The sequence below is a fragment of the Crocodylus siamensis genome, chromosome 13 (genome assembly GCF_052110815.1).
Source record: "Crocodylus siamensis isolate JL-2025a chromosome 13, ASM5211081v1, whole genome shotgun sequence".
NCBI classification, from domain to species: domain Eukaryota; kingdom Metazoa; phylum Chordata; order Crocodylia; family Crocodylidae; genus Crocodylus; species Crocodylus siamensis.
Window position 1 is genome coordinate 6,484,871 of NC_143407.1, and position 26,063 is coordinate 6,510,933.

The 26,063-nt window shown below is 53.2% G+C and overlaps 1 protein-coding gene across 1 annotated transcript in view; it reads left to right on the forward strand.

Annotated features, from left to right (window-relative positions):
* The window catches only part of MDFI (MyoD family inhibitor), a 39,187-nt gene extending 17,683 nt beyond the window's left edge, over positions 1–21,504 (forward strand). The window contains exons 3-5 of the mRNA XM_090025294.1: positions 6,322–6,540; positions 18,173–18,442; positions 19,619–21,504. Coding sequence (XP_089881420.1) covers positions 6,322–6,540; positions 18,173–18,442; positions 19,619–19,875 — 746 coding nt within the window. The 3' untranslated portion in view covers positions 19,876–21,504. The remainder of the gene's footprint in view (positions 1–6,321; positions 6,541–18,172; positions 18,443–19,618) is intronic.
* Positions 21,505–26,063: the final 4,559 nt, after the last annotated feature.

Sequence of the window (26,063 nt, forward strand, 5' to 3'; positions counted from 1 at the left end):
AGTGCATGGACTCAGGAGCGCTCTGTAGCATGGAGCAGAAATCTATTGAATATATTGTTTGAAATCTATGTCCAGAGCTGGACAGTGGCATTTCTCTCATGTTGGTCCTGATTATGAGGCAGAGAAAGTATTGGAGAGTTGGAAAGAAATTACTGTGCAGTACGGGCACGTCTACACGTGCACGCCCATACTGAGCAGTAACTATGGTGACTTATGCCTATTTGGGCATAAATTTTGCTACCTGCATCATGCAGGTATGAGAATTTATGCCTGATTAGTTACTGCGCAGTAATGCCCATGTAGACGCCTTACTGCACAGCAACACTGTGGGTGTCGACTGACTTGGGACTAAATTACTGCACAGTAGACATGCAGTACAGAATTACTGAGCTTTAATAGCTGCATGTGTAGGCACCCACCTAAAAACCTCTTACTGGGCAGTAAATGTACATGTAGATGTGCCCAGTAGGTAGAGCAGGACTCTGGAAGTCAGGAGGCCTCAGTCCAGTTCCAAGCCCCGACACTTGCTGTATGCGACGGGGAAACTCACTTCTCTCTGTGCTTTTGTCCGCCTTGTCTGTTGACAATGCAGCGTCTTTGGGGAAGGCACAGTCTCTCTAAAGAGCTTGAAGGCGCTGCCACAATGCAAAGAACAGCCCAAGGGTCAGTCTAAACTGAATCCACTGGGAGTCGAGGGTTGCTCAATATGTGATGCATCATTCTCCGCCGAATGCTGTGCAAAGGGTTATGGAGTACATACTAGTCCCGAGGGCAATGACAGCATTGCTTGCTTGCAAGGCCTATGCCTTGCTGTACCCACATGGCTAGATACTAATGAACACCTGCTCCAGAAAGGCTTGCTGGGGACTCTTTGCAGATGGGGTTCAAGTGGATGCCTCGTTATGCCATGCTGAAGGGTTTTAGTGGTGCAGTTACATTCCTTGCAGCAGGGGGTATGAGGGCTGTGCTTGAGGGGGCTGAAATGTGTGCTGCTTCTTCCTAGAAGATGGAGAACTCCTGGGGTCCCTCACCAAAGACGTGAGTGGAGCCAACGGCTGATGACTTCTGGAAAAATTAAAGGAGGTCTCTTTATCGCACTGGGCCGTCTTGTCAAGCAGGGACAAGAAGATCTCCCTGCCTTGCCTGCAAAACGCTCAGAGATCATTTTGTAAAAGCCGCTTTCAGTTATTATTTCATACGCTGATACTGTTTTCCTGTGGGACTGCTTGGATTTGAAAATCTCACAGTCCCAGCAAGGAAGACTGTGCAGGCCTGCTGTCAAAGCAAAACCCACGGCATGAGCACGACTGGTCGTTCTCCCCGCCCTGGTGCCAAGCTCTGACGCAGGGAAATCTTCCTGAGCTCCAGAAAGCGAAGGTGTCCAGCACCTACCTGAGGCTGCTCGTACTAAGAGATGCCCTGACCCTGCACCGTGTCAGCAACTCTGCTTCTTCCTTCTTTCGGTGCTATGGGAGGCTGTGGATGTGGGGTTGGGCCCCTTCACTGGCTCGTGCGCTGTTTGAAACACGGGTGAGCTGGCTTTCGCAAGCCGCAAGGCTGCGTGCATAACCCAGGGACAAACCAACTTGTCCAAATTTTCCCGTTATTTTTGTCTGTTGTCTGGCCGGCTTGTACCAGTGGGAGTTGATCTAATTGCCAGTTTCCTCCCGCCGTTGCTGTGTTTGTCTACAAGACTTCTCGTTGCGTACCGTATAATTATATAAGTGAGGTGTCTCTCTGGACAAACGAATAATTAACTGTGTATTAATAGTATACCGGCTGGCAAACCTTCGCGCCGTGTTATTTGTGCTGTATGGAGCCTAGGGGGTTTCGTTGCGCTAAGCATTGCCCAGACGCATTGCAAGCAACAGCCCCTGCCTCAAAGTTCGTGTACAGCCTAAGCAGACCGAAAGGGCACCTTGTCCCCATTTTGTAATAGTGGAACCGAGGCACAGAAAAGCTGAGTGACATGACCATGGGTGACTGGAGGCTGTTGTGAACTGGATCCAAATCTTCTGAGTCCTTGTTCACAGCCCTAACCATAAAGCCATCCTTTCTCTCATCTTGTGGTAACCCACGTCTCAGCTGAAAGACTTCATTTTTCATCTGTCAGGCCTTGTGCTCTAGCCACTTGCACCGGAGAAAATCAGGAAGGAGTCCACTGAAAATCAGTGCAGTCGCAGTGGTCTGAAACCATGGGATGAGAGGAGGAAACAAGCCCCCAGTGAATACTACATGGTAGGCTTTTTTGAGCAGGCATCAGATCTTGTGTACCAGTCTTTCCTTGGAGCTGCCTTGGGTAGTTTGGGGCTTACAGAAAAGTTTGTGAACAGTCCTCCCAGGGCTAGCTCTGGCTCCCTGATATCCAGCGGCATCAAATCAGCAGTTACTCCCAGATCACACCCCTGCAACTGGGAACCTTATGATCCGTGGTTGAAATCGAGGGGATTTTGCCATTGTTGCTAAGGTGCTTTGGCTCAGACCTGTGGACTAAATCCTGAAGGTCCTACTCAGAGCAAACTCCCAGAGGCAGCACAGCTGGGCCCGGGGAAAAGACTGCAGGATTTATCACTATTCAGCTACAGTTTATTTCCACCCACCCACTGACTTTCTTTCCCTAGTTTCCTCTCTCAAACCAGCATGTGGGTTTTAAGAGAGCATTAGAATATGTTTTCCCCTTCCTGCCCTTCCTACTGGGGTTCAGCCCCCCACACTCGTTGCCCCAGCTGTATTTTGGTTTTGGAACCAGCATCTCAGTACAAAGTTCAGTAGGCACTCACAAGCGTCTTGTAGTTTTGCATCAAAACCAGTTGAAATTGCAACACAAGCCCCAGAGGATGAAGCTGAGACCAGTAGGACTCTGTAGCAATTATTTCAGCAGCCTAAATGATTTCAAAGAGCATGAGGGTGACTCGCTTTTTTTAACCAACGTATAATAGAGAAGTCTGCAGGAGGTAGAAATTTCTTTGCTAAATTATATTGCGTGGTGCAAAAGCCCTGTAGGAAGATCATTGTTCTCCATTAAACTTTGTAGGGTTGTTTTACTGACTTTCCTGATGTCAGTGTAGAAACCACAAACCGGCCTAAGTTTGCTGGTACCAGGAAAATGGCTGTGAAGCAAATTCCCTAGCACCCCCCCTCATCCTCTGCCAAACACAGGAGTGTTTACAGTCTGGAGCTTACATCCACCTCTGTTTGAAAGCAGGATTTAGTTAGCCCAAAAGACGTGAGGAGTCTGAGCTGCGTTTTTGCAGCCAAGTTAGGGTCTCGTGTGTTTTTGCCTTTCATAACAATAGTGTGCTGACTACCTCAGTGTTTAAATAACCCCCGGCACCGTAGTTGTGAATGTGGTAGATCCTCACAACTCCCCGGTGAGGCAGGGAAGGGCTGTTTCCCTTCTGTAGGAACGAGGGGGAAAGCAGCAGGGGAGTTTGGGTGACAGGCCCAAGGTGACAACAGGAGTCTGTAGCAGAGCTGGGAATTGAGCCCATGTCTCTTGCAGTTAGGGGAGCCTGCTAGCTAAGGGACAACCCTCTCACTCTCTGTTGGTTTGCGTGTTCCCTATAGTCATGTGCCTGAGGTCCTGCTTTTCTTTCTCTCTCCGGCTCTCCATTAGGGACTGCTCCGTTGCCCCCTGAGGTTGACGCCCAAGCTGCTGCTGACTCCAGCAGGACTGTGGATCAGGCCCTCAGCCCTTGTGTGGGGCCTCTTGTTATAGCCACTCTAATTATATGTGTGAGGTCTGTCTCCCTTCCTCCCCGTCTGCCTCCTTCTCTGCCTGCTTGCATGTCGGACTCCTTGTTATATTGAGTATAATGATGAGCCCAAGGCCTCTCTCTTCCTCCCCTCTGCCCTTGCCTGCCTGCATGTAGGATCTCTTGTTATAGTCCGTGTAATTATGGGTGTTTGGCCTCGCTCCCTTCTCTAGGGTATAATTTAGTTTTATATAAAGTGCAGTCCCACCCCCGTCACTCCTGCACCTTCAGCCCCTGTTGTGCAAACCGTTGCTATTCTGAGTGCCAAAATGGGGCTGGCAAGGGACCTGGGGGAGGGCAGGAGGTGTGGGGGGAGGCCAGGAGGTGGAGAGGTGGACTGGGAGGCCTGAGGAAGGAAGCGAGGGAAGACTTGGAGAGACTGCATGCTTCTTGGTGCCTTACGGCATCTCGGTGCCTGAGCTCCCCTTCCTGCTGCTGTTCCTCCGTATCGAGAGAGGAGCCTGGAGAGCCTCACCATTGTCTATAGCCTCCGCCAGCCTGGGGCCCTCTCCCTTCCTGGCACCTCTGGCACAAGTGCCCCATCTCCTTGTCTGAACCAGAACTCATGGTGGAGGCGATATCTTCTATTAGACCAACTAGATTTTTGCAAAAAATCATTATTTGCAAGCTTCGGGGCACAAGCACCCTTCTTCTTCTGTGTGCCCAAAAGCTTGCAAATAATCCTTTTTCTTGTTTTGCAAAAATCTAGTTGGTCTAATAAAAAATATCACCCCTACCACGAGTTCTGATTCCTTTTGCCTCTAGACCAATAAGGCTACAACCTGGATACCATCCCCTTTTCTGAATGCTAAGTCCTCCTCCCTGGGAGCTGCGTAGGGAACAAAGACTCCTCTCCCACTTTCTCCTAAGTCTAAGTCCAGCTCCCGCTTCATTCCTACCAGGCACGCAGTGTTATTGCCACGTCCAGTGTTACGTCCAGTGTTATTGGCACTTTTGATGGGGGGGCTGTCAAGAAAAGCCGAGCGAAGGTATTTCAGCATCCCGGCAAGCTGCTGGGTGCTGCTGGGTAACAGCAATGCCACGTCTGTCCCAGGAGTGTCTTGTCAGAGCCAGCCGGGACCGTGGCGGTATGGGCTGCCTGTCACTCAGTGCGCAGTGAGCTCCATCCAGGAGTCCAGCAGTGGGAGCTGCCTCAGTACGGTGGCCCACTAATGCCAGCGAATGTTCCTGTGCACATCTTTATGCAAGTCCCCCTTAGTCCCTGCCATGGCTGAAACCAGCCATAAAGGGACTGTAATGCAATCCTAATACAACGCTGCAAGCTTCCACACAGCAGTGCCCTGTCCTGGCTGGCTGGACCCCCTGCCCGTGTCAGTGGTGACCTGTAAGGACATGAGCTTCTTCCTTGCAGCGCCCTGAGATGCAGGCTGGACGTGATCCTACCTGCACAGCAGCGCCCTGTCCATGCCCAGCTGGGACTCCAGTGCCACGTGTGTGAAAATGCCGTGTATTTCTTTCCATGCACTTTAGTGGGAAACAAACAATATGGCCAATTTTATCCCAGGCCACTATGTAGCTCGGGAACGGCTCGTTGCTTTTCACGAAGTAGCCAGCCAGCCCTCAAAGCTTATGCCTGTTTTGAATTTGTAAGTCTTCAGAAACACACCGACCCTCCCAGGTTTTCACTTTCTAGCCTTAGAAAATTGTGAAGTTTTTAGTTTTTTAGAGAAATGGCCCATTTTTCAGCAGCCTCCCCACAAAAAAAACCTGTGAATTTTTGTCTGTGCTTGAGTGCAACCGGCTCCTTTATTTAAATACAAAATCTGAAAGCCCGGCGGGGATGTTCAAAATTATTATCACCAGGGATCCAGGTTTTCTCTGATCAGAGAATTCTGGATTTTTTTTTTTAATTAACTCCCCCCAATCCACTTTTTTCTGTGATTAAAAAAAACAAACCAACAACCCCCAAATCCACATTCTTCTGTGATTAAAACAAAATGCCACTATATAGTATTTGGATTGATATGGCATTTTGTTTTAATCACAGAAGAATGTGGATGATGGGATTATTGTTTGTTTTTTTAATCAGAGGATTTTGGAATTTTTTTTTATCAGAGAAAACCAAGATCCCTGGTTCTCACTAATTGTTTGTATGTGGCAGCACCTCTGAGCTACCATCTGGATCAGGACCAGCATGGTGCTAGGTGCTGTACGAAACCAGAGCTAAATAATGGCTTCAGGAAGCTCAAAAGGGCTTAAATCTGCTCCCAGCAAAGCCAAAGGGAGTTTTACTGTTGACTGTAAAAGGCACAGAGTTAGACCCTTGCTGAGTGCTTTGAAAATGACTCTTGAAGAAACATGTCTGCTGTTGGGGTAAATTGGCATAGCTCCCTTGGCTTTGCTGGAGCAGGGCCCATTCATACCAGCGGAGGGTTAGGGGAGAGATCTTTTTGGATAAGGAAATCAGTTTGTTGCCAGTATTAAGCACAGCCTTGGAGCCAGCTGATCCCATTGCCCTGTGTGCTGTGGAAGGGTGATGGAGACGGACGGGATGAGCAGCACCGAGGAGCAGAAGCTGATGCTGCCTCCCTGCCATCTCTTGCAGACCAAGATGAGCCCTTGCGCCCTTCCTCCACGCAGAATCCAGCGGTAGCAGCTCCTCCGGCCTGCCCCACCCCAGCCCTTCACCCTCAGAGCCTCGCCGCGGATGAGAAGCAGAAACCATCAGGAGACGATGAGCCCCCGAAACGCCTGGCGAATGGAACGGCACCCGCCAAGCCTGAGGACAAATCTGAATTCAAGGTCGCTCCCAAAGCTGTGACACGTAAGTCCCTGCTGGCTGCGGTGGGAGCGGTGAGGGTGGTCGGGCTGATACAGAACTTCTCCCCTCCGCCGGGGCTAGAAGGAAACCTGGAAGTATTTACGGCAGAGGTTGCTGTTGTCTTGAAGAGCCTAGTGCAGTGGGGCTGTGGTCCCTGGCTGGGGCTTGCACTTGCTATAGCAATACATAAGATGAATAAAAATAATAATAATTCTAGCAAGAGTAGGCAAGCCCTCCCCTCTCCTCCTCTTTACAGTAGAGTCCCACTCCCATGCAAAAGCAAATGTTGTATTTCTATCCACCACTGGCAGTAATCCTGCTGGCAGAAGTAGGTGTTGCATCCAATGATGGGGTAATTACTGCTGAAGTCGGTGTTAACGTGACATGCTGAAGTCATACGCAGGGCTGTCTGGAGAGAGAATCTAGATACACACCATTAGCTGAAATGCATGGGGCATTGAGAGCTTTATGGCAGACAGAAAGAGAAGGGAAGAGGTTTTTGCTCATGCTGAAAACTCTCTGTCCTAAAGCAACCTGTCGATGAGTTACTCAACTAGGGGTTCGGGCCCGGAGACCAAGGAGGATGAGCAGCCTGCAGGAATGGTGGGCATAGGACTAAAGTGCTTCTTGGCTGACAGCCCCAAAGGCAGCCAAAATGCAGAGGGGCCGAGGATCTGCAGTTTCAGAGGGATGTCCACTGACAAATGGGGCCTGTCCTTTGAGTGGTCCTGTTTGCATAGCATACATTGGGATTTTAACGCATCCATGGTACAGCTCAACTGGAAGTAGCAATGAAAGAAGCCAGGGTTGCAGATAGGGGCATGTTAGCGTAATGACCTCCGGTCTGAAAAGGCTCAGCAAGGAAAGTGTTGGAGGATTCCCTGCCTGTGGATGCTCAAGCAACCCCATCATTGCACTATGACAGGGCAGACCACCAACTCTCATCTTGAGAGCACCAGCAACGGACCTACCGAGATCAGGAAATCCATCCTTTCCCTGCTCTTAGACCCCATCTCTGGCCCTCCAACCCCAGGAGCTTGCTCTGAACCAGCCCCTTTTATTGAATACTTCACTAGGCTCACTCCTTCCAGGGGGCACGGAGGGGATTGGAAAGAAGGGGGAGGCTCTAAGTGAGCTCCCTGAACCTCATGTGGTAGAAAAGATCCAATGGAAGGAAGAGCAGCCAGGGAAAGACGAGTGAAATGTGACTGATCCTGATGGATGGGCCCGGACGGGAGTACGTGGAGGTGGGAGAGCATTGATTTCCTGTGCTGTAGCTCGCAGCCCTTGCAGGCATCTGTGAGCTGGGCAGCTTGCCCACAGACATTCTGCACCTATGAGTCATCCCACAGTCATGCTGCACCCTGCGTGGAGAGCAGACTCGCAGCAGCCATGCTGCTCGTGGCTACGTTGCCCTCCTCTCCGTGGAGCCATTGGCCTGTGACGCCGCATGTGCGTCAGCCCCAGCTCCGCTCCCCACCACGTGGCTTACCTGGCGAGCGAGTCCCCAGAGGTGACGGTAAAACAAGGGCCGATCTCCAGCTAGTGATACGGCTAATCTGGTCTCAGGCTTCAGGGCATCGTCTGATCGCAGCAGGTGGGAGGAAGGGAAATAATCCCCAAATGATGCAACACGTGTTAAGTGTGTTAGGAGGAAACGTGGCCTTCCTCTTAACGTCACGCTCCAGGCACCACTGGTTGGGTGGAACGACGATCTTAGATAATCACGCAGCCCCCATAACTGTGATATCTGAGCCCTTGGTCTTTAATGGATCCATCCTTCCTGCTCCCTAGGAGATAGGGAGGGAAATGCTCTTGACCCCAGCCTGCATATGTGGAGAACTGAAGTCTAGAAACTCCAGGTGGCATTTTCCAGCATCTCTCCTTGAGAGAGGCAGGAGTGAGAGCCAAGTGCCTGAACCCCTGAGGCACACTCAGAAGCTCACCTCAAGTGACTTGTCCAAGGGCACACTGGGAATCTGTAGCCAAGGATAGTGATTAACTGCCTCACCGCTGAGCTGGCCTTCCTCTCCGACCTCATTTACCCTCCTCCACCCCTGCATCCCTTATTTTGCTGCTCTGCCGGGGTGTCTCAGAGCCCGTCAGGGTGGACCCGTGAGCAGACATTTGCATTTATCACTTGGGGGTTAACCACAGCAAGGCCTGTTTTACTAGGTGCTGCACTTACAGTGTCACCACCACCCGACTCTGCTCTCCAAGGTATAGAGCTGTTTCTGCAATTAGAATAATACCTGCAATATCTCCATTGGGATGGCAAATGTTGGTGAGCATGGACAATGCGTGCTAATGGCCGGCCAAGCTGTCATCAAAAGGCTCTTGCCTTGAAGAGGTCAGTCTTTTCTTAAGTCACATGAGGCTGAGCCGCAAGGATCTTCAGATCTTCCAGACGTGGGGCTGAATTTTCAACAGTCAAACTCCCCAGGGCTCTGCGCTCGGAGCTGGAGGCAGATTTTCCAAACAGCACAGCTCTTATTTAAATACTTACATAACTTGCTTAAAAAAAAATGCCCAGCAGACAAGGTGCTGCACTTCCTAGCAAACTAGCAGGACATGTCAGCAGGAGAGCAGCTGGGAGTTCTTGCAAATGTGACCCCTGTGGCGTGCAGTTTCCTTGTGCATGTTCATGTGTTTGATGCGCTGTGGACTGCATCAAAAAGAGGTGATACGGCCTGTTCTGGTATCTAGGTAGGGGGTGGCAGCTGTATGTTTGCAGTGTCAGCCCTTGCAGGGAAGGCAGAAAGCAGGGAAGCTGGTGAGGAGGCCTTGATGTTGTATCATCCTTCCATGGCCTCCATTTCACCCAAGCACAGTTTACTGAGTCACTAGCGTGACCTTTAGCAAAGCTGCTGATTGTTCCTGAAATCCGGTCTTAGCAGGGTGAGATACTGCTGTGGTCAGATCTTCCATCCACTCTGAGTTTCTGGTGACACTGGGAGAACTGAATCAGGACTGGACAACTGCTTTCATATTGGTGCTGGGGTCTACTCCGCCCTCTGTCCTGCACACAGGTAAAGATCCAGGGGCTGGCCTCTTCCAGTCATTACAGCTAGGGGCAGATGTTCAAAAAGCCTGAGATGATTCGATCTCTGCAGGTTAGTCTAACCTGGCTAGGCTAAATCAGTTTGTAACCATCAAGACATCCCAGAAATGCAGGCACATGGCTGCAGTGGCTTGGGCTAGAAGCTGGGAGGTGCTGAAGCAGCCCTTCCTTCTCTTCCATACTGCTGAGCTGAGGAGGGCACTCTGATTAGAGAGGGGTTCCTTCGCCTCCTGACAATCCCAGTAGGGAACTGATAGCACAGTGTTTATCACCCCATTAAGCAAACATTGCCAGCTACTTGCTGACTCTCCCTTTGTCCCGTCTACCACCGCACAGACCGTAGCCAGCATGTGGTCTGCTAGCTAATGCTGAGGCACGTCTGTGTAAGGCGGAGGGGAGTCGGGGGAGCAGGGAAAAGCCAGTCAGACCCCTGCGGTCTCTGCTGAGATGCAGCCAGGGAGCAGAGCGGGGGGGCCAGCCCTGCTGTGGAGCAGAGAGCCCCATCCAGCCCAGAGAGCGTGCCGGGATGCTGGAGGAGTCTGGTTTAACTTAAACCAGCAAGGGGTCTGAGACAGATGTTGCGTAAACCGGTTTGACCCAAATCAGTTAAGTCTGATACTACGTTCAACCGGGTTTATCTCAAATCGGTTTCAGCCATTTTCAAACCGGTTTATGTGCACCGAACATCGGTTCCATTACAGGTTTAAACCAGTTTCTGATCACTTAAACCGGTTTATGTGCAATGTCTGTCCCTAGCCTAAAAATCCAGTGGCAATTTCTCCCGGTGGTCTTTTAACCCACTTCAAACTGGTTAATTGCATTCTGACACCCTTATATTTCCAATTGGATACACGACCCTTCATCCCTTCCTGCTGCTTTCTGTCAGAGGTACAAGGAAGCCATCCTTGTATCTCCTTTTGAGTGTGTTGGGAGCCTCTGAATTGAAAGTCGCCCCTAAAAACATGAGATGTTTTTCCTGACTCAGATAGGAGGCTCTGGCCTGGTTTCCTTGCTTCTCCTCTGCAGTGGAGAAGGATTTTGATTTACAGGCAGTTTCACCCAAGGAATGCAAAGAAACAGAGACAGCCTAAGCCCCGTGCCCCAGGTGCGCTTGTGGCTCCTGTCATTTTAGAAAACATCTAAGAGCCGAAGTGGCTGCATATTTGTGCTGAGCACCTGGGGGAGCATGTCTGAAATTCCTGCTCTGTGCTTCTGATTTCCTCTCTGCAGTGCAGGGCAGGCTTCTGTGCTCGACGAGCCTTTCTTTTATCAGACTAAAGTGAGTGGGGTTTTAAAAGCCTGGCTTACTGGTATCCTACCGGCCTATGGAGTACTAAGCTTTACCTGCCCCACAACCGTGCTGGAGCTCACAGCACCCGCTTACAGAAAGGCAATGGGGTCATTTCCCCAGAAGCGAGTGAACGAAGACGGCTGCATTGTGAGTGGGTGGGCTGGTGGGTATTTGCACTCGGAAGACCCAAATTCAATTCCCGGATCTGCCCCAAGCCTGCTGTGGTTTGGGGCAGATCACTTTTCATTTCTGTGCCACTCTTTCCCTCCTGCCTGTTGTCCGTTGCTGTCAGCTCTCAAGGGGCAGAACAGCCTGCTCAGGGTGTCTGGCACCTGCCTTGCAGAAAGCAAAGCTGCTGGGTTATTGCAGTCAGTGTTGTAACCGTATCGGGGGACAGCCGCGGGGCTAAGTGGGTCCCCGGACTCTGGCCTTGAAAGACTTCCATGGACTGCAATGGGCATGGGTTCGTCTCCTCCAGTAGGGTTGTGCTGCACGTGGGGCTTTGAGGAAGGGTTGTGAACAGAGATGAGTGCGTGCCCAACAGGCTTTCAACATTTGGCCTTCTTTCATCTTGAACGGTGGAAATACTAAGCTCACACCAGCCCTGTCCCTCCCCCACCTCAGGCACGTGTGTCATACCTCGCACATCTGGAAGAGATGCCACGCTAACCAATCCCAGCTGTGGCCGGTGTGTCTGGGAGAAGGGCGATGAGCCCAGCCCAGCCGCAGCAAGGAAGAGAAATGGTAATGAGCAGCTGGAAGCAAAATTCTTATCATCAGCACAGTCCCCACCTGTAATTTTCTGATTAGGATACTTGGCGCTATGTAATTTCACCCCCCCCAAAGTAATGATGATGATCACGGTTCGCTCATGCTACTGCAGTTCAGGCCATGTCAGAGCAACCCCATATTTTCAGGCGTGGATTTAAATGCCATGGTGGGAATTTGCAGAGCTGACACTTAGGCTCCGACTGGGCATCTCTACTGAGCAGGTGCCGAAATGCCCATTAGTGCCCCCATATGCTATAAGTATTATAGTCACCTCTACAGGCCCCAGCTGAGAGTGCTGCATGGTTGTGCTAGGTGCTGTATGTACATACGTTGTAGGTGCAGTCCCTCTCCTGTCCCAAACAGTTTAAACAGCCATGGGGCAGACAGCCCAGAGCCCTGGAATCGCACACCATCCTCCTCTTCAGTCTTATAGCTGTAGATCTGTTTGGCTGGCTCTTGTTACAGCATAATCAAAAATACCCAAGAGATTTATTGGAGTTGGGGCACTGCAGTTCGAGCTCATGCAGGTCCATGGTGGTCTAAGCTTTAAAAAGGAACTCACAGAATGGTTAAACAAGATCGGGTCCAATTTCATCTGCAGCCACTGATTTTAGATGCCCAACATAAGGTAGAATGAGAGGGCTCCTATACATGTGCAGGGAGGTTGCTCCAACGGGCTGTAATTACAGTGCATCAGAGCAGACTTGACTAATTGCATTCATCAAGCTTTAATCGAGTCTTCTGGAGCATGGTAATTACTGCCCTCCAGCAAACTCCAGCATCATGTGTATCAGCATCCCTGCGCTGAAAAATGGTGGCAGGGTGCTTTAAACTAAAGCTTGTTTGATAAGTATTAGTTCAAAGTGCCTGTCTGCCATTTTCAGCACAGGGACATTGATACATGTGATGCTTTGGGTGCTTTTAATCAGCACAGTTCTCAGAGCTGCATTAATTAAAGCACCCCCACCTCCCGAAGCATATCTATAAATGCCCTAAGGAGCCGTCTTTTGGTTCTTTGATGGTACAGTGCCTGGCACAAGGGGTCCTGTCCCACGACTGGGGCCATGCCTAGGACAATGTGGCCATTTGTAGACGTGCTCAGCATTTTCTAAACCGTGTTAACTGATTTGCATCGTGCAGTTTGAATCAAATTTCAATTCAAATTAAGGGTTAATAGATGATCATTGATGATCATGGCAGGGGGGCACTGGCTATATGCAGTCTATACACTTGACAGCCCCTTAGCAGAGGTTGGAAGTACTTAGGAGTTGATAATAAGTCTGTGTAAACACTGCTGCATTGGTGCCGTTATCTAAAGTGCTGTTCCAGAAGCTGTACTTGACCTGATACGGAGCGGGGTGAAGTGTTGTTGGCACATTTGCTTTTGTGAAGGTGTTACTTTGCGCCTCATACCTCCTGTTGTTTTGCAAAAACCCAGCTGAGGTTCCCTTGCTGGGCCTGATATTTGCAGTGCTGATCTGAGTTCCTAGGGACTGTTTTTCCTAAAAGCAACGCTGCCTGTACATGTTAATTAATATGGTTTAAATTGCCTAATTCAGACTGCCCTAGCCTGCGTTAATTTTAATGCTTATTCAATGAGGATTAGTTCATTCAGATGGGAACCAATTTGAATTCAGACTACAGATGTTTGCATGTATATAGTTACAGCTGTAATCCAGATTAAACCTAGAAAAACATAACTTCTATAAACGGCTCGTGATAAATAATGATAGAAAACTTGTTGGGAGGCTGATTTCCAGAGGCGCCAAGTCCCATCAGCTCCCGCTGACTTCAGTGGGAACTGCATACAACCGGCACTGCTGGAAACCAGACCCTGGCCATCTTGAGCTGTGGCTCCTTTGCTTCTCTGCCAACACTCGTTTCCAAGTTATTCCGCTGCGTGATGTTTCAGGCCCACCCCCACTTCCACTGACATCCATGAGGACATCTTTCCCATAGACTTTATTCAGAGCAGGATGGGACCTTCATGGTAACAGTTGAGGACCTTGCAAGGGCGCCATGTGATACCAGGCATGTCTACGCCTGACTAGACACCAAGGGCCTCCAAGGGCCAAAAGCTTGGAAGAAGGGAATCTGCTTTTACCCAAACTCTGTTTGCTCTTTCTTCCGTTTCCCTCGTCACTCTTTCCTTCCTCCTCCCCTCCTGCTGCCGTGCTCCTGCGCTCCATCTGGCTGTTTCCACCTGTCTTCAACCATGCTCTGAGATGGGGCTTCGCACCCAGCACAGCCCTCTTCATGATCCAGTTACTTCAGCTGTCTTCACGGCCCCGCAGAGGAGGAACCCACTAAAAACAGCCTTCAGCCCCTGTGGCAGCTTGGGACATCCCTGGCTTGTGTAGGTGTATGTGAGAAGGGTCAAGTATCCTTTGCTGCCCCCTTTAAAAGAAATTTTTTGTGTTCCCAGCCAAATCAAGTCCAAATCCATGAGTCAGTCCAAAACCATAAGTGGCCCTACAATCAGCAAACATCCTCCACCCCCACCAGGTATTTCCGAAGTCTTTTGGTGGGCATCCTCCATGCGGGCCAAAGCCTGGAGGCTTGGTGTTCGGATGCCCCCACGTTTCACCTGCCCTCAGCCATATGGCGCAGGAGCAAGCTAGGGAGGAGCCTCCCATTTCCATAAAATGGGCATTAAGCCCCAACACCTCGGCAGGTACTAAACCACTCCAGAAGAACAGTTATCCCCGGGAGCACTTAAGGAGAACAGTCTTCTTGGGCCCAGATACATGGTGTTTCCCCTGCCAGGTAAGTATCCTTCGCTGGCCACGTGGCTGCCAGTCCAACTCTCTTGCCATGTCCCTTAGCAGGACCAAGGAAGCGAGGAGCCCCTGGACTCCCTCTCCCCGCCATCCCCCCCACTGCAGGAAGCGACAGCTCCCTCCCTCGGCTTCCTGCCCTGCATATTCCCCCGCCTCGCGGTGCGGCTGCACATCATAAGGCCAGTGCTGTGCGAGGCTCCCAGCCCTCCCCAGCTTACCCAGGCTAGAAAAACAAGATGCTGCTTTTCTACCGCCGCGGCTTTCAGCTTTTGCCCGCGAGCGGCCTGCTTGCTCCTGGCGCAAGACAGAAGCACCTTGTGCTTGGAGGTCTCGCTTGATGTTTGCAGCATGACTCAGTCCTGCCCCTTCTCGGCCCCGGAGTTCAGGCTCCCTGTCCCACCGACGCCCTGAGCAGAATACGGCTACTGTTCCCCTGCTTGGCTCCAGCCCCTTTGCCCTCAAGCCTTTCTGCTGAATCATCGCGTGTTTGCCGAGGAGAGGGGGAATCGCAGTTTGGCGGAGATGACACCAGGCGGCTTATTTATTTATCGTTGCGGCTGGGGAGAGCGGCGCTTGGCCCTATCTGATCTGCGGCCCAAGTCCCGTCTCCGGTCGATCAGGAGGCAAATTTTACCATGGGTGGAGAGCGGAGGTTTAAAATCCACTCCAGCCCCGCTGCACCGGGCGCCTTGCACCACCAAGGTGAGCCGTAGAGCCAGACAAGCCTTTGGCTCGTACTGGGAAGACCGGCAGGGCGCTGGGAAGCTGGCCGGTCTCCGTTCAGCAGAACGTGAGGACGAGGGGGAGTCGCAGATAAAGCCGATATTAATTTTCCTCCCATTAACGTCCAGAGAGAAGTTCAGCCAGAGGTTGTGAATCCCTTTAATTAAAGGCCTGGTTTGCTTTTGCTGCCGGGATGCGTTTCAAGTGACGAACTGCATGGTGTGCGTTGTCAAGCGCCTTTCTCACCGTCCGTCCCCGGCTGGACCGCAGGCGAGAATCAAGCATGGGCTTTCGGCCTCAAGTGGGAATCAAGCCCGGGCTTTCAGACACCTGACCGGGGTGGCCTGGATCTGTGCGGCTGGTGCTCGGGATCTCGCCCGGTGCAGGCAGTAGTGACGTTGTAGCTTGCAGCATAGATGTTTCTCACCTACGGTGTCTCCCAGGCTGGCCCAGCACAGCGGTACCAGTCTGTCCACCTCCCTGCCACCACCACAGAGCAACCTGTGGCTCTGAAAAACGTCCCTAACTCGGTTAAAGTTGGTGGCTGTGGTAGGCCCTCGTCTCCCCAGTGGACCGGGTTTCCTGAAGTGTTTGGGATGCTGACTTCCTGCGCTCCCTTTTGGGACGACTATCTTGTAAGACCCACTTTGCCATAATAAACAAGCGTGTAACCAGGACTTTTGGGACAGATGGCCAAAAGTCCCGAAGGGAAGGGCAGTGTTGCTTTCAGCACCGCAGCTTGGAGGTTTGTCCGCGGTCACTCAGGAGATCTGTGATGGGGCAAGGAATTGGCCCCAGTTCTCCTAACTGTAGATGGATGTCCTAATCATTGGTCTCTCCTTCCCTAGGTCTCTTCTTGCTTCTCCACATCTCCTTTCACTGTTCTTTTTTGCCTTCCTCCCCTCCTGCCCCTCTGTAGCTTTTGCTCCATGCATCTTTCCTCTTCCTGGGCATTTCCCTCTTCTTCACCGGTGTTGTGCCTCCCTTTCCTTGCACCCATGCATCAGGCCAGATCTTCAGCTGGTGGAAATCAGCATCACTCCTTATGTCCTGAACCACCAGCCGAGAATCCTAGTTTCCTTGGCCTCCTTATTCCTCCCTAGCTCACGTGTGTGAAGCTGCGGGAGGAGGGTTGGTCAGAACAGACCAGTTTCTCAGCAGAATATAACCAGAGGGCGTAAAGCCCCGAGAGCTAGAAATGCAGAAGGTCTCTGCTAGGGAGGGTCCACAAGAGGAAGGACCTCTAGTACATCTCAGGAGCAATGACCGATGCCTTCAGGAAGCCCCAGAGTCCACATGGCTTGTGCAGACTGCTCCCAAATGGTCCCATCAGGCCAGGCTGTTTAATTGTCTCCTAGTCAGAGCTGTTCAGTCTCAAGGAAGCCTGAGAGAGCAAACTTGTGCCCCCTGCTCAAACGTTTCTTTGCTAGAAATGCGTCTCAGCTTCACACTGGCAACTGGTGGAAGGTGAATATCCCCAAGCCTCCCCTTGCCTCTTCCCATGCCCGCGCTTGCCTATGCTTTGTTTTGAGATGCTTCCACCAGCTCCAGCAACATCGGGGCTTTATCCTGAGGTCCCCTAAAAGACGGCGTTTGCTGCCTGCAAACACCAGGATGTGTGCAAGCCTTGCTCGGGATGTGGAGCAAAGAGCTTCTGCTGCCTCCTTCCTGCCCAGACGCCATCCTCTGACCCTGCAACCCCCCACGCCCAGTTGTATCATTTCAAATAAAGGCATCGTCTTCAAGCAGTTTTGTTAAGTCTGTTGTGAACCTCTGTGACAAGTGACTCCTGTTCCAGCCTGAGCAAGTTATTTCAGGGTGGTTGAAATCTGGGTGTGACTGATTTAAAAGAGACACAAATAAGCCTGGTTCTGGAGCAGATCCATACAGAGGCCTGCTGCACCCCTCTTTTAAATGGCATTTTCCTTTGTCTTCATACACGTACACAATCACATGCTTGTAGATGGGTTTACTCCCCATGAGGACTTTCTTCTTCATTCGTCTCCTCTGTTGGTCCACTGGAGGATAGCAGCCAACTACCGCTGCCAATCCAAGGAGCTACTCCTTTGGTTCAAGCAGTGAAGGTCTGTGGTGTGTTGCTGAGGCCCCTGGGTTCAAATCTGGCTGGCCGTGGGACATTAGCATATAAGCAGTGCCACGCTGAGCCAGGCCAATGATCCATCTAGCCCCATGTCCTGTCTCCAGCAGTGACGAGAAGAAAGTGCTTTAGACGGTGAGCCTATGAACCCAATGCATTCAGGCTAAAATGTTTTTGTTTCGGTTCCTAAACTGCTGCAACCCAGGAAAACCCTTGGCTTGGTTTGACATCAGCAGGCATTGTGGGTTCCCAGCCCCTTTGAAAATCAGCTGCTTATCTGGGTACTTTAATGAGCTCCCTTACTCTCAGGCACCCCAGCATGAAGGAGTGGTGGAGGCATTTCTCTCTGGGAATTAAAAAGGATGGCTCTCAGAGATCAGTTAGACTCGCCTCATTCTGTGTGTAGTGTATTATTAATTATGATTTATTATATGCAGAGGCCCCAGGCAAGGATCAGGGACCCGTTGTGATAGAAGACGTGAAAATGGATAATGAAGAGATGGTCCCTTGCCCAAAAAAGCTAATGATCTAAGTGCTTAATGAACTGCTGCCTTGCTAAATCTCTGTCTGTGCTTGCTCAGTGACTGGATGCAATGGCGCCGCTGCCTTGGGAGAGCCCAGGAGATGGGCTGCCCAGGCAGGAGCAGGCGTACCTCTTCCAGAGCATTGGCAAGATCTCAGGTTCTCGTTGTCCCCAGTCCCCTCCAAAGCTGCATGGTCCTTGTCAGGCCTTGGGGAGACTTGTTGGGGTGGCTTGGGGTAGGACAGGCCGAGAGCTTAAGAGGTGAGGAGAACCGCAGCCCTGTCCAGATCCCTCAAGGACAGTCAGGACTCGTCCTCTCCACCATGACAGACGGCATTGTGGAGGTCATGCTGTCTAACGCTAACCTACTGCTCTCTCTCGACGCCAGGCCAGCCCCAGGTCCGAGCAGCTCAGCAGGGTCTCCAGCCATCCGCCCCCAAGGACTGCACCCCGCTGCTGCAGAACGGTGCTGGGCACGTCCCGGACCCAGGCGGTGCTAATGGAGAGGCGGGGAACGGCGTCCTTCGCTCGCTACCCAGCTCCCAGAAGCCTCACCGGAAGCTGCAGTCCCACCACTCCATCAACAGCCAGAGCAGCAAGAAGAGCAAAGGCAGCTCCAAATCGGCCTCTTCTCAGATCCCCATTGAGGCCCAGGAAGGTACTTGCTGTCCCTGTGTCCCTCCCTCCCTTGTCCCTCAGGCACGGCTAACGCTAATGGGAATGCAAGCACTGCTGATCAGGGAACGGGGAGAAAGCACGAAGGGGCTGCCCAAACCAGCCAGCCGGCCATGTGGCTCACAAGAGCCTAATACCGTTCTTCCCTCTCCTTCCTTTTTCCTCTAAGCTGATCTCGCCCCTCAGGTCCTCTGCTCCCCCGAGCCTTCTGCTTGTCCTGATAAACCCAGGTCCTTCCGCCTCATGCCACGGTCGTCGCACACCTTTAGGTGCCTTTCCTTTTAGTCCACAACCTCCCTCCTGGCGCAGTGATAACCTAGGCACCCCCTGCACCCGGCCCATTCTGACCCCCAGAGAGTCCCAGGACCCGTCGTCTTCCCAGCCCTGCTTCCCTCATTCAGGCGTACCCCTGCACAGTGGAAACAGCCCACTGGGCCAAAGTCCTCCTTTCCCCAGTGCTGAGGTGCACAGGAACTAAGAACTGCAGTTTACTGGGTCAGGCCATAGGTCCATCTTGCCCCATCTCCTGTGTCGCTTAGGGGAAGAGAGTGGATGCCGAATGGGAAAGGAAACTGGGTCTGACCAAGGGTTTTCCTCTCTCACTTGCAGCCTCCAGCGCTGAAGGTCTAGGAAGTTTTGATTCAGAGGCTGTGTCCCTAACTCCCATGCTTAATAGCTACTGAAGGTCTGAAGGCTTGTCTCCATTTGCCCTCTGTTTTTTTTTTTCTCTCTCTCTGAGAGCTTGTGCTGCCAGCCACCATGGTAGGATCTGTGCACCTTGCAGCCAAAATCAATAGTAAAGAGCTAGATCCTACGTGGAGTCTCAAGGGCAGCACAGGTTGGCACTAATGCCATTCAGAGGCCCCATATCCCCAAAGCCCTAGGTATTGGTGTCAAATGTCTGTCCTCAGACTGGGAGGACCTCCCCTGCTGTTCGTGCTGTTCTCTGTGGAGCTGGGAGCTGGCGACTTAAGCCTTGTACCTCTTAGGAGTGGCGCTGCCAAAGCCCCGGAGTCCTTCCGGGGGTTCATGGGCCTGGTGTCCACGCCTAACAGTGTCCTTCACTCCTGTCTCTTCCCCCCATCCTCTCCTTCCCATTCATTGCCATGTCTGGTGTGTCCCCCGTCTCTCTGCCCTCCTTCCCTCTGTCCCCCCTTAGATTGCTGCGTCCACTGCATCCTCTCCTGCCTCTTCTGCGAGTTCCTGACCCTCTGCAACATCGTGCTGGACTGTGCCACCTGCGGCTCCTGCACCTCCGAGGACTCCTGCATCTGCTGCTGCTGCTGCAACTCCGGGGAGTGCGCCGACTGCGACCTGCCCTGCGACATGGACTGCGGCATCATCGACGCCTGCTGCGAGTCGGCGGACTGCCTGGAGATCTGCATGGAGTGCTGCGGCTTGTGCTTCTCCTCCTGAGGCACGGCAGGAAACCAGAGCCAAAGCCCCATCCCCAGCATGACCTCCACAGGGACTGGGTGGAGGGAGGAGGGAAAGTACAAGGGGGCTGAGAACGGGGATCTCCCTTCTCCTGTCTCTGTGTCTCATTCCTCTTGAAGACGCCACTTGTCATGGGCTGGGAGGATCCCGCAGGTTTCCTGAGCCAATGCTGGAGAAACCCACGTGGAAATGGAAGGAATCCAGAGCCCAAGAGACCAGAGGCTGCTCTGGAGCCAGCAAGCTGAGCCTGGACACTGCCCAGGGATGGGTGAATCTCTCTCTCTCCCTCACTTCGAGCCTCGGGGCATCATGAGACTTGTTGGATGCCTGCAGGACACTGGGTGATGCTCATTCTCTACCTCCCCTGGTGCTGTCTGACCAATGGGGCCGGGGGCCGGCAAGCCATCGGCTGAGGGGTTGCACCAGCAGCCCGGGTGCTCCCTGCCGCCTGAGCCAAGTGCGGGAGAACCATCCTCCCACACCATGCAGCCATCCCCTGGGAAGCTGAGCTGCCTGGTGAGGCCCAAGCTCACATGCCCAGGCTAAGCTACCTGCTGTCTGGGGACGTCTGAATGCCACCTGACTGGCTGCTCCAGGGCCCTGTGAGCTGATGCCTGCTGCTGCAGCCAGCAAAGGATAATGCCCAGGTGTGCTGGTGCCCTCGTGTGGCTAGTGGACAGCTTGGGCAAAGTCTCAGTGCCCATTCATGGGTTTGTGAACTCTTCTCGCTGGCTTCCAGTGGTACGGCGTGCACTGACATCACCTGCTTGGCAGTTAGGTATCCAGCAGCCCATGTCGAGGGCACCAAGAAGAGGTGTTTGCACAGGGCTCTGGCAGGCGTCCCTTCTCATGGTGGGACACAAGAGACTACAAGGCACTGTGCACCATGTGAAACATGAGCACAGGCCCCTTCCCTGCTCTGCTCCTGTCCTCGCCGGGAAGGGAGCTGTGGCATCAGAGACCAGTTCCAGATGTCGGGGCTCTCCGAGTTGCAAAGGACCAGCTGGAGGAGGGAGCATTAGGGACCAAACTTTTCCTCTCCCCTTTGCTGTTGCAAACAGCTTTCTACCCCTTGCCCCTCTCTCAGTGCTGAGATCAGCAGCCAAGTGCAATAAATATCGCCATCTCCTTGCGGCTCCAATGCCTGCACAGATACAACCACATCTCCTCGTGCCGAGCCTTTCCTTCGCTGCCCCCACGGTGGCTGACAAAGGGTGCCCTACAGGGCTTTCCCATAGCCCGGCCTGCACATCCATGCTCAGGATCTCCCGACTGCAAGGTGCCATTTCTCCTTGCCCCCCGGTTACAGGAAAACTTTGTCCTGAATCAAAGGCACAACCCATGGAGCAGCAGCCATCGGGACTCCGGGTGAAGGCTTTGTTGACACGGCCTCTGGAGTGACGGCTGGACAGGAACGGACACCAGTTTTCCTCTGGCCCTGGGACAGCACCCACCGTGGGCTTCCCCCCATCGCCCTGCCTGGCCATTAGCTGGAGGGCAGGGCCGAGGGGACAGGGAGAAGGAGCCCCTCGCAGGGCCGGGGCGTGGAAGGGGGACGTGCGTTTCATCTGTTTTACTTGTTACTGTAAATAAATGTCTTTTTCTTCATCGCTGACCCTCGTGGCTGCTGTGTCACGTGCTTGGCCCTGGGTGGTCCTGGAAGACCCCGGCCCTTCGCAGGGAGGCCTGCATGTGGACAGTAGTCCCCGGAGGAGAAATTCAAGAGTGCATTCCTCCGCACTTTCTCCTTAGGAGCATGGAGGGAGTCTGGGGAGAGAAGTTCCCTAGGATGTATCCCCTTGCTTGGGGTGTTGAGACAGGACTCCCTGGCCCCAAGGTTAGCAAGGAGGGTGTAGAGGGGTAGATGCCTCCTGGGGTGCATCCCCTTGGCTACAGCTGGATACTTCTGTAGGCTTGTTCCACTGGGATTTAACTGTGCTGGGTTTAGAAAGAGGAAGCAGCCACATAGGAAGGGAGGGTGGTCAGTGATTTTAATGATGCTGTGAAATAACTGGCCTTTTCTACAGCGCCTCTCCCTGCTTGGTGCTTCATCGGCTCTGCCCCTGGAGCAGGATTGTGTCCTCCACCTTGGGGGAGGAACGCGGCGGCTGCTCTGTGCAGTGGAGCTGCACGTCAGTAGGGGAGAGGGGTTTTTTGTTTGTCTTTACAATAGCAAGGGGACCTCCAAGAGCCACGAGACTCGGGGACCACCACTCCTCAGCATTCAAACAGCAGCAGCAAGTCCCCCTCTCCATCTCAGTCACGGGATCGTCTTTCTTAAAATCAGTGAGACTTTACAAATGCATGTGAGGTTTTATTTCCATGCTTTCTGGCTTTTGACTCATTAAGGCTCCTGGTTTCCAGCTTTTCTCTGAGGCACGAGGCCTGGAAAATGACTGGAAATGGAAAAGGTGCATGTGGAGATGCTTATTTCAAAAGAAAGTCCCATGACTCCAGGAGCTGGAGCTTTAAGAAGCCAGCAAATACGGCAGGGTTCACAATGCAATGGCAGGAGTTGGCTGGGGTGAGATTAGGCCAGATGCCGGGGTGACTGCTCAGATTGCTGGGATAAACCTCGCACGTGGTCCAAGTCGATGCTCCTAGCGCCCGGCTGTTACATTGGCTTTGACTCAAGCAGGAAAGCACCCCTTACTAATTCCCCAAAAACACCCGCAGTGGCACAGCACCCCATAGCATTGGTGCAGGATGAGGCAATTTGCACGGTTGTGGGGGGCAGGGTGCTCCCTCCAGAGTTACCCATGTCACTCCCTACAGCAGCCCTCCCACCCTGTCAGGAGGCAAAGGCAGACCCGGCAAAGTGAAAGCCTCGTTTCCAGCTCATTGAGGGGAAAAAAAACTTCCAGGCCAAATGGGTCAGTTGGTCAAAAGGCCAGATGCTGCCGTTGTGATGTTGGCCCGGCGCCCCTGGAGGAGGAGGCTTCAGTAATACACTTATTTTTAGAGTTGCTCTAAAGCAGCTTGGAGCCCAGGTCTCTCCAAGGCCACGGCTCTGCGTGCACGTGAGAGCCTGAGGTCCGGGGAAGGTTCCCCATGACTGAAGTGGGCTGACGACCAGGTCCCAGCCTCTGCATCCAAGAAGGAGAGGAATCCAGGCCTCCTGCCTTGAGCAGCTCGCCGGGAATGCGATCCTATCCGCAATGCAGCCTAGAGGAGCTGGGTGAAGCGTGCGCCGGGGCCGGGGAGCGCCCGTACCCGAGTGACCGACCGGGTCGGAGAGGAACCCAAAGAAAGAGAGGGTGGGAATGGAGCCGTCACGCGGCTCTCGCTCCGGACGGGGAGGGCTGCGCCGAAGCCCACAGCAGTAAGTGGGAACCTGCCCAGTTGGCTCCGGATCAGATCCTCAGCCCAGAAATTCTGCATCCTTGGCAAGGGGGCCCAAGTCAAAGGCCTCCCCAGCCCCCAAGCCCAGGCCTCACTTGTGGTGCTAATTAGCGACTGCTGCAGCTGGCAGCTCCTGCCCCGCGCCCTCCCCCCTTCCTTGGCCAGCTTGCCAGCTGTGGTAATGAACTCTGCCGGAGACGCTAATGGGGAACAGATTCTTCCAGCTGAAATGCAGCCCCGCCGTCCAAAAACACAGTGCACGCTTTTGTCCGACGGAGGAGAGAGGAGTGGGAACAAGCACATACCGCAGTGCTTCCCCCCTCCGCTGCCCCCCCCACGCACACGCACTCCCCACCCCCGCAGCCCATGCTGCTCCCTGTGTCTGCACATCTGCTGCTGCTGTGCGCGGAGGGAGGCACTCACACGCTAGCCTAGCCCGCCCAGGCCTGGCTGGCGCTGTCGGTTCCCAAGTAGCCGCTTGCTCTCAACTCCTCCCGTACATCTTAGAGGCCAGATTTTTCTGGAGAGCTGGAGATCTTGGGTGCCAAGCTGTTTGGGAAACCCAGCCCCTCTGTAGCCCTTGAGCCCCACTCCCCCCCACCCACAGATCTTCATTTGCACACATGCACACACCTCGTGGTTTATCCACACTTTAAATGAGCAGCTTAAAATCCAGGGGTGAGGACGGGGAAAGCGCCTGGCTCCTTTCCTCCGCGAGGAGTGATGTATTCCTGAACGTATGCGATTTTAACGCCTCCATATGCAACGGTGACGGCCGCATTAGAAAATGCAAATAAAACATCGCTCTTCACTGGCGCGGGGCCTAAGCTAAAGTGCGGTTCAGCTCTGGAAAAGGACGCTGTAAAAACAGGGTTGGAAGCCTCCGCGTTTATTGTGTCTCCGTGCCTGCAGCTCAGAATTGCTCGGTTTGCCGGGAAACTGGTGTTTATTCTCTACCTGCAAGCTCGTGCTGGAGCTGGAGAGGCGCGTGGTGGTTTCTTTCCAGCCATCAGGACTTGGCGTAGGATGCCTGCTGCTGGAGTGTGAGGCGCCAGCTTGTTTTCTCACAGCTGGGTTGGCTCTGCAGGGCTCCGTGGAGCGGCGAGCCGAGCTGGGCAGGCATCTGGCCCTGAATGTGCAATGGAGGGGAGGGTGTATCGCCACTATTGGGCAACCCAGCTCGTCGTGGCCACCTGCACAAAGTAGGTGGGGGAGCCCGCCACCTCTCTGGTGGGTGTTTTATGCCCACTTGGACCTGGGGTGAAGGGTGACACCACGCCCAGAGCTTGTAGGCTTCGGAGGACTCCTCAGCGCAGGTACCACTGTTTGTAGGGTAAATTCCCAGCTCTAAGTCTGAGAACCCGAAGGGGCGCGAATCCCATGTGCTGGCATGCAGACTCCCTGTAATTTCTCACTGTTATCTCTTCAGGAGCTCTTTTCCCTTTCATCTGCTTCCTTGGCTCCACCACTCCTACTTGCATTTCTCTCCTTCCAAATCTCAGGTGGCTTTAGGAAAACAGACTGTTAGATGTGGGGAAACCAAGGCACGGAGGTCAGGACTTGCTGCAGCCAAGGCAGTGGGAGGCCTGGAAATAGGTCTAGAGCCCCGCAGCCCAGTTGCCTCGTTTCTCACCACATCCCTCATTTCCCATCTTTTCAAAGCCCGGTCTCACTTGCAGCTTTACCCCTCCTGCTAATCCGGCTCGACATCCTCCCTGCTCTTTCAGCAAACCTGTCCCTGCTCATTTCCTTCAGAGCGGCTGCTGGAAGTGGATTCCTGCTTGGGACGGGCTGAGGCGGGACGTGCAGTGGGCTGAATATGAAACAGAGAGCTACAGAGGCTGCGTTCTTGATGCTGGCAGCAGGTCACCGGCTGGGTTCGGGAGCAATTCTCCTTCTCCCTCACCCCCGCAGCCTGGTGGGCTGTCCCAGAAACCTGGGGCCGGGTGTACTTGGCTTGCCAGGTTCTTCTTATGTATAGGACCGGCTGCAATGGCAGAAATATCAGAGAGGCCAGTCCTGCCCAGCAGTGATGATGTGTTAGCTGCCCAGTGCTGGCTCTGAACAGAGACCACTGTGTCTTCACCCCGTTTCCTCTTTGCAAATGTGTGGTTTCAGGGGCTCTCCTTAAGCAGCTGTGTTGTGGCCTGTTCTCAACCAGGGGCTAGGACTCAGCAGAGAGGGAACGAGCTCCCCTCAAAGGGAGAGTGTGTCAGAGGGCATCGTGTACACCACGTCGTCTTACCCCCATGGCTACGGGGCCTGGCAGAGGTGCTTTCGACCGTGCCACAGTCACCCACTCCTGCTTGCATATGCCAAACGCAGAAGAGAGCCGGGGCATCCCCCCGGCTGCTCTCAAGCTCACGAGGGGCAGAGACCTCGAGAGCAACTGCAACTGCTGGAACAGCAGAAGGAGCAAAGCTGCAAGTAAAACTGGGCCTTGAAAAGATGGGAAATGAGGCACGTGGTGAGAAGAGAGGGACGTGGGCATCGGGACTTCTGGTCCTATTGCCAGGTCTCCCGCTGCCTCGCTGTGTGGGCGTCACCGTGCTGCCTGCCTTGGTTTCCCCACATCTAACACAGCCACAGGCTGCTTTCCTAAAGCCTCCTGAGATTTGCCACAAGACAAAAGCAGTAAGAGAGGAGGAGTAAAGGGAGCGGCACTGCTGTCTTCCCACGTTTGGCCTGTGTGAGTGAGTGGGAAGGGAGAGCTCAAGACCGTCTCTGCTGAGACATGCTGGGAACAGTGTGGACGTAGACGGAGAGTCCTTATGGAGGTGGCTTTCCAGTGAGGGAAGAAGGGCATTGGGGTGCCCACCTCAGCA